Source organism: Amia ocellicauda, chromosome 5 (assembly GCF_036373705.1).
Source record: "Amia ocellicauda isolate fAmiCal2 chromosome 5, fAmiCal2.hap1, whole genome shotgun sequence".
In the NCBI taxonomy this organism is placed as follows: Eukaryota; Metazoa; Chordata; class Actinopteri; order Amiiformes; family Amiidae; genus Amia; species Amia ocellicauda.
The window spans coordinates 26,552,304-26,565,717 of NC_089854.1; the positions used below are offsets into that span (position 1 = coordinate 26,552,304).

The 13,414-nt window shown below is 37.2% G+C and overlaps 1 protein-coding gene across 1 annotated transcript; it reads left to right on the forward strand.

Annotated features, from left to right (window-relative positions):
- The first annotated feature begins 566 nt into the window (after positions 1 to 566).
- LOC136749947 (cAMP-dependent protein kinase type I-alpha regulatory subunit) lies at positions 567 to 12,796 on the forward strand. The gene is made up of 11 exons (XM_066704610.1): positions 567 to 695; positions 5,649 to 5,841; positions 6,098 to 6,265; positions 6,742 to 6,833; positions 6,934 to 6,995; positions 7,571 to 7,617; positions 7,983 to 8,141; positions 8,232 to 8,292; positions 8,434 to 8,555; positions 8,683 to 8,764; positions 9,502 to 12,796. The coding sequence occupies exons 2-11, from the start codon at positions 5,668 to 5,670 to the stop codon at positions 9,672 to 9,674; spliced, it is 1,140 nt and encodes a 379-aa protein (XP_066560707.1). The 5' UTR covers positions 567 to 695; positions 5,649 to 5,667; the 3' UTR covers positions 9,675 to 12,796.
- Positions 12,797 to 13,414: the final 618 nt, after the last annotated feature.

Sequence of the window (13,414 nt, forward strand, 5' to 3'; positions counted from 1 at the left end):
TATAGCCAAGCATTTTGTTAGCCTTTTATGTTGTTTGATGAAGCCATGACTAAAACCATTTGTATAAGTTTGCTTTTTTAAATTAATTAACACCCATAAAAGATGTGTTATCTACACCAGTGTTACCCAAGCAAGAAATAAGCTAGCCCCTTATCAGGATGATCCATGATACTCATGCATTTGACTTTCATTTGCCACACCAGTCACAGCTATATGAGAAAGTGTTGTAATGCATGGAGTTTTTCTGAAAATACAGTTACAACCATAGGGCACACCACTTTGCAGGCTTTTAACCTGGATTTAAATGGATCAACTGCTCAGCTTTGAGGTGAACTGCATTGTGTGTAAGTGAAGCTTCGTGTTTATTATTATTTTATTTTTTTGGAGAACCCAGAGATCACCTCTATTGCAATGTTTCACCACTTCCGGTGGGGGTATCTGGCAGAATACAAACGGTAGGTTTCTCTTTTGACGTCACGAATTCCCTCAGTCTTGCCCTTTAAGGTTGTCAGGGGTTACAGCTTTCGTGTCAGAACGAGGCCAATTGACGTCAATGGCTCATTCTGATTGGTCCTGACCTGTTTCCGGTGGGGCAGCCATCCAAGGACTGGGAAAAGAAAAGCGAGGAGTTTTGTGTTAGTGTAAGGGAAGGAAATACAGCCCAAAAAAAGACGAGACAGCCTCCAACGACTCGGGTAAGTCGTTGGACACCTGTTTTGTAACGCATTTTTGTAAAATACCTGACTTTTGTCAGGGAATGCACCCCGAGAAAGCGCTAGTTGTGTCGTCTGCGCCTCCCGTTTGTTATGATAGCTTTTCAAGATGGCGTCACTAGGGCTCTACGGCCCCAAATAGTGTTTATTCGACTCTTAAACTTCAGATTATCCTTGTGTGTGTGCGAGCTAAGGTTGTGATTACGTTTTATTTTGAGGTCTTTGTGCTTGCAGTTCTTCGTCAAAATGCACATTTCTCATTATGTTTCCTCTTCCTCTGGTTGAGGGAGGCAGGGAGCAAGCTGTCAGTTCGTGTTTACACACTCGCCAGTTTCCATTTGTTTTTTCTGTTGACAGCTGATGTTAGTCGAAGACTCTGTACTGTACTGTGAGTTGAGTATTTGTAAACTTCCCAGAAAGAAGAAGAATATATTTTTTTCACCCTTTATTGAAGCCATATTCTTATTTGTATTATGTTAATAAACAGTCTTACCTATGCTATATTTACACTCGTTTTACTGTCATTATAAAGAATTCAGTGCGTGTTATGTATGTTTTTATTTTTAGATTTAATGCTCACATGCAGATTGATTATGGGAGTTATTTATTGACATTTAGCTAGTGGCTATACAATTGCTTCTGTGGCTTTGTCTTAAGAAGGTAGTGTTTTTTAGTTTCCAGCTGATGTATGGATAGATATAGATACAGATACATATGATCTACAGATACATTGTCATATAATTTACAGATATGTTTTCTAAACTGATGTGTACCTTGTACTCATATAACCCTAATACAGTTCAATAAGATAATGTAACATGAAAAGCATGGATGTACCTGTTTTATGATATGCATGCACATTCTAATTTGAATTTTCATACACCATGTCATTAAAACATGTTATTCCGTGTTTTATTAAAAGGGAGTTTGCATTTTTTCAATTGGAAATAAATTTCTTCTAGAAATGATTTTTTTATTTTGAGTGATCCTTGAATCAATTGCATTACATCGGACTTTCGCAAAGTCAAACAACCGTACAATTGTCTTGCATGAATTTCTAATTTTCTAATAATAAAACAAAGATAGAGTAACATTTGTCCTGATTACACAGCGCCATGGAGGATGAGCTGCACTGTAGAGGACAATTATTGAAGTGTGTGGGTTTTATTGTATTGTTTATCACAACAGACAACAAAAAGTAGTATCATGATGATTTTTTTTCTGTAAATTGACTTTACAGAAGTTTTTTCTTCCTTATCAGTTTTTTATAGGAATTCATATTTAAACTAGCATTGTACTTGTATACCTTGTTGCATTGTAATATTTTAAGCAATACGCTTACCATATTTTCTGATCTGCTAGTTGAATATTACATTAATATTTAGTTTTGTTATAACTTTAAGTGGTTTATTGGAAACAAACCTATATGACAGTTTGAATAGCAAATTCATTGTTGGATTAGGCTGAAATGAGGAAGTTCATCGTGTACTTTATTGTAAGAGGTGTTTGCTTACAGTGACACTGGAAAGATGAGTAAAATATTGGTTGTACAGTCGCTAAAGGCAGCAGATTTAATACTTTAATGCATTTTAAAAGGTAATGGTGAAAGTGCCTGTCTACATTATTAATATTCACTGTATTCTTATACGTATAGTGTGTTGGTAAAATATTTAGGAGAAAGCGTCCATGCCCAGAATTATTTTTAAATGTAAAACGTAAGAAGAAGGGGTCGAAGGCACAATATTGTACCTCTAATGCTGTCAAATATTTCAAATAGATGTATTTTACAACCCTACACCTCTAATGTGTTTTTCAACATGCATATACACTCACCTAAAGGATTATTAGGAACACCTGTTCAATTTCTCATTAATGCAATTATCTAACCAACCAATCACATGGCAGTTGCTTCAATGCATTTAGGGGTGTGGTCCTGGTCAAGACAATCTCCTGAACTCCAAACTGAATGTCTGAATGGGAAAGAAAGGTGATTTAAGCAATTTTGAGCGTGGCATGGTTGTTGGTGCCAGACGGGCCGGTCTGAGTATTTCACAATCTGCTCAGTTACTGGGATTTTCACGCACAACCATTTCTAGGGTTTACAAAGAATGGTGTGAAAAGGGAAAAACATCCAGTATGCGGCAGTCCTGTGGGCGAAAATGCCTTGTTGATGCTAGAGGTCAGAGGAGAATGGGCCGACTGATTCAAGCTGATAGAAGAGCAACTTTGACTGAAATAACCACTCGTTACAACCAAGGTATGCAGCAAAGCATTTGTGAAGCCACAACACGTACAACCTTGAAGCGGATGGGCTACAACAGCAGAAGACCCCACCGGGTACCACTCATCTCCACTACAAATAGGAAAAAGAGGCTACAATTTGCACAAGCTCACCAAAATTGGACAGTTGAAGACTGGAAAAATGTTGCCTGGTCTGATGAGTCTCGATTTCTGTTGAGACATTCAGATGGTAGAGTCAGAATTTGGCGTAAACTGAATGAGAACATGGATCCATTATGCCTTGTTACCACTGTGCAGGCTGGTGGTGGTGGTGTAATGGTGTGGGGGATGTTTTCTTGGCACACTTTAGGCCCCTTAGTGCCAATTGGGCATCGTTTAAATGCCACGGCCTACCTGAGCATTGTTTCTGACCATGTCCATCCCTTTATGACCACCATGTACCCATCCTCTGATGGCTACTTCCAGCAGGATAATGCACCATGTCACAAAGGTCGAATCATTTCAAATTGGTTTCTTGAACATGACAATGAGTTCACTGTACTAAACTGGCCCCCACAGTCACCAGATCTCAACCCAATAGAGCATCTTTGGGATGTGGTGGAACGGGAGCTTCGTGCCCTGGATGTGCATCCCACAAATCTCCATCAACTGCAAGATGCTATCCTATCAATATGGGCCAACATTTCTAAAGAATGCTTTCAGCACCTTGTTGAATCAATGCCACGTAGAATTAAGGCAGTTCTGAATGCGAAAGGGGGTCAAACACAGTATTAGTATGGTGTTCCTAATAATCCTTTAGGTGAGTGTATATTTTCTCTTAAAACAATTACTTTTTTTTTTTGGTAAAACTTTAATTGGAAAACTATTGTAACAGATGTGAATTGTTTTTTGTTGAGTGAAGAAATAATTTAATGTTTTCATAATCATATTTATATACATTTGTTAGGCCATAGTAGTTATACATGGTATACATTCCCATATAATCATATAAGAGGACACTTTGTTTTTATTAACTATTATCAGTGTATCTATGTAGGTGGGATATCAGTTGCAAGGGAGATGTGTTTTGGTATATTATAAAATAATATTGGCATCTGTATAGTATTCTTACATAATAATTCTTACATTGTTTTGTAATGTGACATTTGCTCAAGAAGTATAAAGTCGCTTAGTATTTGAAAGAGGCAAAAGCTATAGGCAGAAAAATAGATTGAGGCTAAAAGGATTTTAAAAGCTCTTGTTCTTTATTACTTTTTTAAACTCTGTGTTTCATGAAGGGACAGCATGCCAGCCCAAGGATTATAGTGGAGCATTTTTTCTGTAAGCAACACAGAGCTTTATCACAAGTGTGTTGATTTTATTTTCTCTAGGTATGGTAAGAGTGTAGTTCACTAAAATGAACTGTGTAGGCCTAAGTGGCAATCTGGACTTCGTTCTTATTTACAGGAATAACATAACGGCACTAAATACAGAATATGAAAGTACAGAGTGAAAGTAAACAGGTTTTAGATTAATTGTGGACTACATGCACAAAACTTCTTAATTTAAATTATTTTGGAATCACCAAGTAGGCCTATATTCTCCCTTTATTTATTTCCCCCTTCTTTGAAATGGTCAGTTGACCAATGATGTAGAAGGAGACAAATGCGGGTGTCTTTGGAGATGGGCACTGCCAAGCGATGGCTTTTCTCACACTGTCAGTGCACACTGTAAACCGTGCAGCTGTTGTACCAGAGGGAGGACTGATTTACTGCTCGCTGGTCCAAGGCATCCAGTAAAGCACACGGGACTGGATTAGGGGGGGACTGTTGTGCAGGGAGTCGAGGCCATTTCTCTGTTTCTATGTCTTGTTCGAATTTACAATTAAGTGACAGATTCTGCGAAGTGCTTTGAATACACTTTTTTGTTTGTTTTATAAAGAAAGGGGCTAATCATATTAAAGAGATTAGTATTGACCTGAATACAAGCAACAGTTCCGTTAATCCAGGTGCCACAGTCCTTTAAGATGGTCTTGACTTGAGTGTCCTTTTATTTATTTGTTTGTTTTTAAAAAATCTGTTACTATGTTGTCCTTATTTTACAATTTTAAAGTAAATAGTAAAGGGACATATATTAATGTACTGTAAACATTACAGTAGTGTCACGGGACAATTTCATTTAATTTTCAAGAATACCATACCTGACCATTTTATATACTCAATAGGAGGTGATAAAACCAGGCTTGTCTGGCACTTGTGTGGCATGTTCTTATAGAGCTTGTAAGTTAGTCGAGCCCAGCAGTAAATCTGTCATGCTGTGGAGAAGTGATAAAGAAGTGGTTTCCTCTTCTCTAGGCTAGGTACTAGCTCCGGATGTGTTTTGCATTCCGGCTATTGGCCAGCGTTCGTTGTATAGATAGAAGTGAGGTCTGCATTGAAAAATGACAAAACCCTTCTTAACACTTTGATGCTAAGTATACTTTTAGACAGGTTACATTTCTGAATTCTCACCCGGAAAATTTGTATTCTTAATTTTTTAAATGAAGCAGAATATATACACAAACGCAGAGATGTATGTATATTTGATTTGCCCTACATGGAGAGAATGCTGAATGTAATTGTATTACTATGTTTTAATAAAATGTTGTTATAGCAGTAGAAGCTGCATTAACGTTTTGTTGTTCTTTTTGCTTGTTGTTTTGTCCCTCCTCTCCAGATCTGATCAGAAGGTAACCATGGCGTCTGGCAGCACGAGCAGTGATGAAGAGAGGAGCCTCCGAGAGTGTGAGCACTATGTGCAGAAACACAACATCCAGCAGCTGCTCAAGGACTGCATCGTCCAGCTGTGTACCTCTCGCCCAGACCGGCCCATGGCCTTCCTCAGAGAGTACTTTGAGAGACTGGAGAAGGTCAGCCCTCACAACCCCCTTGCCATCTCACTTTTAACTGGTAGCTTGTAAACGTTGTATTTAGAACAATTTAGTCACATTACAGTTCAAACAGCAAGGGCTAGCAGTTGGAAGGGTCAGTCTTTAGCCTGATTTGTCCATCGCATGCTTTGAGTGAATGCAAAGGTAATGGCATGTCTTCTGCCACCAGTAAAGTTGCTAAAAACACTGCAGTGCATTGCCCCCGCTGAACCAGGGCTTGTGTTCTCCTCTTCAGGAGGAGGCAAAGCAGATCCTCAACCAGCAGAAGTCTAACTCGCGCTCGGACTCGCGCGAGGATGAGATCTCCCCCCCCACGAATGCCGTATTGATGGCACGCCAGCGCCGCGGGGCCTTCAGCGCTGAGGTCTACACCGAGGAGGACGCCGCCTCCTACGTCAGAACGGTAACTGTGCTGCACACTGATGGTCAGGAATCAGCTGCTGGTTTTCAGCGCCATAGTTACAATTGACTTCCGTTACGCTACGCTCACACGTCATTTTCCTGTTATCGTTGTGGTAATTTTCATGCAAATGTTCTTAGTGGTGCGTTACAGCAGAACTCCAGTGTTTTGCTGACATTCAAATATATGGAAACTTGATATTTACCTAGCTCATGTTTCTGACATCAGCATGTACGTAATGGCTAACTCTAACTGTGTCTGTGCTCATTTTACTGTAATGGCTGCCTGTGTGAAGCTTCCTGACAGTAAGTGGGACAGATGAGCTGAAATCTGTTCAGTGTCTTAATTGGTTACTTATTCCCAATTTTACAAAAATTGGTGCTGTGTCCTAGTCATCTATGACATCACATTTCATGGTGTACATTCTTTTATATCCATTTTGAAGATGTGATGTTATCTAATTAAATATTTTTTTTCAGGTTATTCCTAAAGACTACAAAACCATGGCTGCCCTGGCGAAAGCAATTGAAAAGAATGTGCTGTTTGCACATCTTGATGATAATGAGAGGAGGTAATCATCATAATTATAATAGTCATATTTTGTTTTATTTTAAAGAAGACTGTTTCTGTTTCTGACTGTGTTTAATTGACCCTGCTTTACATGTTTGCAGTGATATATTTGATGCCATGTTTTCAGTCACCTATATTGCTGGGGAGACCGTAATTAAACAAGGTAAGACTCTTTGGGAAGAGTTTACTATTTTATTAATATTATTTAGCAGAAGCTCTTACAGTTTTCACAAGAAACATTCATCAAAGCATTACAAAATATAGTATACTTAAGTGCAAGAAACAATACGATAGGCATACATCCTGGCACAACTGAGCTATAACACACACACAACCAAATGAGTCCCTATCCCTGCTTTGTACCGAGGCGTAGAGCAGGCATAGGTATCAGTGTTACAGAAGTAGTTATGGTAAGCTGATGACTTCTTTATTTTCAGCCCTTTTAATCAGGAGCAAAAGGTAGCATAGCTGTGCAATAAGAGAACCTAAAACCAAGAGTGCCGAGACCTCTAGGAGATGTTGGCTGAGGTACTGCAGGTACAATCTGAACAGGTGTGTCTGTAGTGGATGCCAAAAAATGGTCAGGGGCTGTTTGCTTCAGGTGTAGGACCACAGTGCCTGTTATTGTACTGTCTAGTTGTGTCTCCATAAACAGATAGTACACTACTGTAAACAAATCTTTTGTAAATCAGTGAATTCATCCTTACACTACCTTTTTATTATTTTCCCTTCTTCTAGGGGATGAAGGTGATAACTTCTATGTCATCGACCAAGGTGAAATGGATGTAAGTGTGTGGAGTCTGCTAAGCTTTTTATTTAATTTCTAACTTTTATAACTAAAATTAGTTTAACATTTTATCCTCTATATTCCACTTCAAGGACATGAACTTTGCATTAAACCACGACTCTAACCTTTTTAGCTTGGCTTCATATCTATTGTACAAGTTCACATTTTCAATTGATTAACCTATTTAGTTACCTTTTGTTAGTGTCATGTAATCTTATTGATGCATGTATTCTAATATAGTTTGTAATTAATTTAATGGATTATTGACACCAATGGATGAGTACTGTGAGGTGGAACATCTTAATCGTAGATTGCATTTGATGTGTTATGTGGTAGAATTATATCGTGTCGGTTTCACCGTAGGTCTATGTTAACAATGAATGGGTTACCAGTATTGGGGAAGGAGGCAGTTTTGGAGAGCTGGCATTGATCTATGGTACCCCCAGAGCAGCAACTGTCAGAGCGAAGACCAATGTGAAGCTGTGGGGCATTGACAGGAACAGCTACAGGAGAATATTGATGGTAAACCATTTGTGTGCACCTGTGTTTGTCTCTAAAACATACGTGTGCTTGTTTATTGCCTTCAGGCTGAACTAAGTACCTCTTTTACAGGGCAGTACTTTGAGGAAGAGGAAGATGTATGAAGAATTCCTTAGTAAAGTGTCAATTTTAGGTAAGGAAGATTATTTGTACTGCACTGTTAGTTTTCAAATATACACTTCAAACACTTAGTTTTATAATTTGGATAAATAAAATACTCCAGTGGTCCATGGGGCCTACTAACTGTTGCTGATGTTGTTGTTCCTCACCACAGAGTCTTTGGATAAGTGGGAGCGCTTGACAGTGGCCGATGCCTTGGAACCCGTGCAGTTTGAGGATGGGCAGAAGATTGTGGTTCAGGGAGAACCTGGGGATGAGTTCTTCATTATCCTAGAGGTATTGTCATTTGATTGTATCTATTATTGTCTCCGTACCAAAAAAGGAAAGCTATTTCTTCCTATACACTATGTGGAAGAAAATGTGTGCCAGTGTTGAACTGTGTAATTGTGTATTGCTTTCGCAGGGTACCGCAGCCGTGTTGCAGCGGAGGTCAGAGAATGAAGAGTTTGTGGAAGTTGGAAGGCTGGGGCCTTCAGATTATTTTGGTAAGAATTTCATTATACTTGGTTATAGTTGTTAATGGCACTTTTTAATTGTATAAATGAGGTTGACGATGACCTTAATTTAGTTATATTGTCCCTTTTTTAACCACATCATATGGCTGGTCAATCATATGGATCATGACTTGTGCCAATGCATATGAATTTCAGAAAGACATTTGGCATTTTGCTACTAGTCAAGGTCATTGCATTTCATTGAATTAATCACGGAGTGGAACAAAAAGACAGGGGTGTAGAACTGCTTCTCTTTTTGAAGATCAGTATAACTTTAGATAACTTTTATTACTACCATGTTCCTATCGGTGCAACAGTATTTTTTCCAATTATTTCCTGTAATTCAGAACTGCAGGTTTTTACAGCATTTCTTGTGAAATCTCTGGTGTCTCTGAAGAAAATGCCATGACAGTTTTTTGCCCTTTAAACCCCTTAGTGGCCATTGATTGATTGATTGATTGATTTATATTTATATAGCACTTTTGACCAAGGCACTTAACTTTTTTTTTTTTTTTTTTTTTTTTACGAAACGGTACAATCAAGAGAATTGGCTGAAGGAACAAGGTACATTTATTGGTCAAGGATGAGAAAGTAGAGAGTGGTGCTACAATGAGAACAGAGGGAAAGGCAGGGATGGGCAAACACGCAGGGTCCTGACTGGGGGTTAGGGGATATCCAGTAAAAGTGGCTTTCTTCAATTGTCACTGTGCTCTTCCTCTTTGTTTCAGGTGAAATCGCCCTGTTAATGAACCGCCCCCGCGCTGCCACTGTGGTCGCCCGTGGGCCTTTGAAGTGTGTGAAGCTCGATCGACCTCGGTTTGAACGCGTTCTGGGTCCGTGTTCAGATATTCTCAAGCGAAACATTCAACAGTACAACAGCTTTGTATCATTGTCTGTCTGAGGATTACTAGCCCCTCCCCTTAATGCAGGGTCCACCAATGCAATCCGCTTTAATTTTTCTATTTTTTGTTTCTTTCACATTTTATGACACCCAGCTGCCCACCAGCATTACTGCTTTGTCTGTCTGTTCTTATGTCCCCAGAGCAACATATAACATTTATATGCTTCATATCCTTCCACACTGCAGAATTTCTTTAAAACAGTGTCCCGAAATCACTTCTCATACATGTGCAGATGAGAATAGTGTCCGATCTGTTTGAGTTGCTTTGAAAGAGTGATATTGCTGTATGAAGCTATATTAGAAAAGGTAGAAATAGAACGAAAAAGCAGATATTTTAAACTTGTTCAGTGTTTCAAGCCTAAAAAAAAGAGAGAAAAAAAAACTTTTTAAGAATCTTTGAAGTAATATTGCTGTTTAGTATTTTGAAATTTGGCATATGTAGCTAAAAGCAAATGAGCAGATGTCTATTCATGTTTTATAATAGTTTATTTCAAGGGTACTAGAATTTAATTGCCACCAGTATGACCTTGGTTACATGCTCTGCTGTTTTATTTTAATAGTTGCACACATATATAAGAGGTTTCTATGACCATAATCAATATTTTTTGCACACTTCCAGTGTAAAATGTTAATTTGCACCTGCTAGTTTTCATTGCTGAATTGCATCTCAATATTGTACTAAAGTCAGAAGGAAACAGTTTTGTCATCAAAATGGATCGACTGTATGTTTTAAATATCCCCTTGCCCAGATCATATTTAGCTTTTTTTGTTGTTCTTTCCTTCCAACATGTTACCTGCTGTACCATATCCACAGCCCCAGCCCAAGAGAAAAAGGGTGTCAGATGTAAACCTCTGTTGTATGTTTTTCATTTCTAGCTTGAGAGTTAGAACTGAACACAGAATATTGCAGGTGTAAAATATATAGCTACCATGCTAGTGCCAAATATGAAATGATGGTTCTTAGCAGTGATGATAATTGAGAATCGAATAGAAACGAACAGTATATAAATCTATGCTGTATTTTTCATAAAGACAGAAGTCCCCAGATGTTTAGGTGAAGGGATGAAAACTTACTGTTAAGAAGTGATCAGAGTCCTGTGAGCAGAAGGAATGGACATGTTATTGTGCTTCTGTGAATTTTGCATAAATTGGCAGGTTGACATGAAGATTAATTTATAAACTCTGACCAAGTAAATACAAGGGCTAGAGGATGAAAAAAAGAAAAGAAAAAAAGCAACCCCAGACTTCTTGCATTGGCTACAATAAAATGGTTGTACACATGAAAAACTCAAGACTGATCCAGATTTTATGAAGGGCATAAGGAGGGGATTATTCTCTTCCTGTTGTTCCCTAAAGAAGGAAAAACTCATCATCGAGTCTTAAATGTATTTCAGTATTTACCAATTTTGTGTTACTTTTCTCAGTATGCACCAAATGATGAGCGGTTTTTATCAAATTCCACAGTTCTATTATGTATGTAATCATATATCCTTTATTATTATTGTTATTATTACTACTACTACGTATAGAGTGATCTAGTTTAGGATTGTAGTTGGGAGTGACAGCAAGCTATAAGCAAGTCCGTGTAAAGTTGAAACGTTTTTTTTTAAAAATGCTTATTTTTCCATAAATTTATTATATTTTAGGTGCCCAGTGCCATGACTTTATTAAACAATGTTAGATCTGTTGTTGGCAAAGAGGAAGTTACAGTTTGTAGTTGTGTCATGTCTGTTTGTCATGGGTCAATTATTTTTTTTCCTTTTTTATAAATATATATATATATTTATTCATGATTGACTTATTTTATTAAAATTGAATAATCTGGAAGTGTTCTGAATATTTTCTCTCCAGTAATTTCATAAATGACTAGATAGATTCAAACTGTGAAATGTATATTTAAACAAAATTATAAAAAAAAGTCCTATCCCACAAATAGAAGTGGGTGTGTGTCTTAAATCATTGAAAGTGGACAGTGTGTTTGTTACATGCTGTATAAGCTGGTTCTCCATTCAAAACTCAAGTACAGTATTCTCTTGCCAGGAAGCCATGTATTTGCAAACAACCATTTTGTTTAAAAAAAAATGTTTTAGTAATCTTTCCTATTATTTTTGACCATATTAAAGCTGAAAGAATAAAGAGTGTTTACCCATAGATTAAGTCAGGTTTATCCATAGTTAAGTACAACAAAAAAAGTAAAAAATATTTTGTTATACAAGGTGTGTGCTATAGCTTTGTGAGGCTGTCAAATCGGTTTGTAAAAATAGGGGTAAACTAATTAGTTTAGCATTTATCAAATGAATCAATCTATTGTTGCTTCTAAAATGTGAATGCTGTTGTAATTTTGAAAATGGAAGTGATACAAGTTGGAGCTGATGGATGCATAATTGAAAATGAAAATCTTCTTGAAGAGACTGAAAGGATGGCAACACCTGGTATATTTACCCCAGTAGATATAATGAATGTCTCTCAAAACAAATCTCAAAGTATAAAATAAACTTGCGCACAATATTTTTGTGAACACAGCAATCAACAAATTTCGTACTTTAATTTTATCACCAGAATTGTGGAATATTTGCAGTCCTGGCTGTGATACTTGTTTGACTTATACATTTACCTCCTTTTTATTTTAAAATCCATAAGTTATATATTGAAAATTTTAGAAAACAAATTATTGAAAAGATTAGCTTTTATTCCTCTACAGTGGGGAAAAAAAAACGTTTGATTTTCCTTTTATTTTTATTTTTTCGGCTTGCTATTCACTCCCAGTCTTTATTTACTTACAGGATTTTCTGATTCACCAGCCGGTATGTTTTTGAGTTCAATATTAATCGCAGTTATAGCTTTGCCAGTCTGTGCAATCCAAGTATGTATGTACAAAAAGAAAAATCGACATAGTTTGCCTTAGCTAATGTAACAGGGCTTAGAAACTCCTGCTAGCCCATCCTTCAGCAACTTTGTGAAACCTGCAGTCCTGAGAGCTGCTGGCGATCCGAGGACCATTTTTTCTATTGTTATCCAATGACTGTATAAGGTTTGATTTACTGTATGTGCTAAAATTATAATCCTTTTGGTATAGATTGTCCTAATGGCAGGTCAAGCAATAAAAAGATTTAAATTCTTAAGTCTAGACAGTCTTTATTTATTCATTTCAAATTTGTTTATTGCTTGTCCAATAAATGGCCTTTTAAAACACTCAAAGTCCCTCATTTTATTTTCCATAATTTCTTCCAAAGTCCTTTCATCCCTTTTTGTGATGGAAGTTTGTAATACTTTTGCAGACTTCAAATATAATCATTCATTGTGTAAGTGAATTGTATATATGAACTTCTCCCCATAAAGAGTTATGTTAAACTTGGACTATTTTAACATGATGTGTAGATCTGAATGTTGAATTAAGAGTCACCAGCTCCATTTGATAGTCTGCCCATTGGAAACAAGGTGGGGGCTACAGTATGTAGTTGTATTGAAGTGTGGGTAGTTAGTGCTTGTCATTCCCACTAGAGGGAGGTATAATTCAAGTGATCAATGAGTTTCCATTCTTGCTCTCTTTCAATGTATATCAAGCTTCAGATATTACATTAATCCAGCCATTCTGCAATTAGAAATGTTTAAAATGTGTTCAAGATGGACTGGCTCTGCATTGAAAGATTTAAGAAATATATGGTTAATTGGGGACTTAAATTATCTTCAATATTGCATACCTTTAAGAAAAAGTGATTATGTATAACCCGGACAGATTT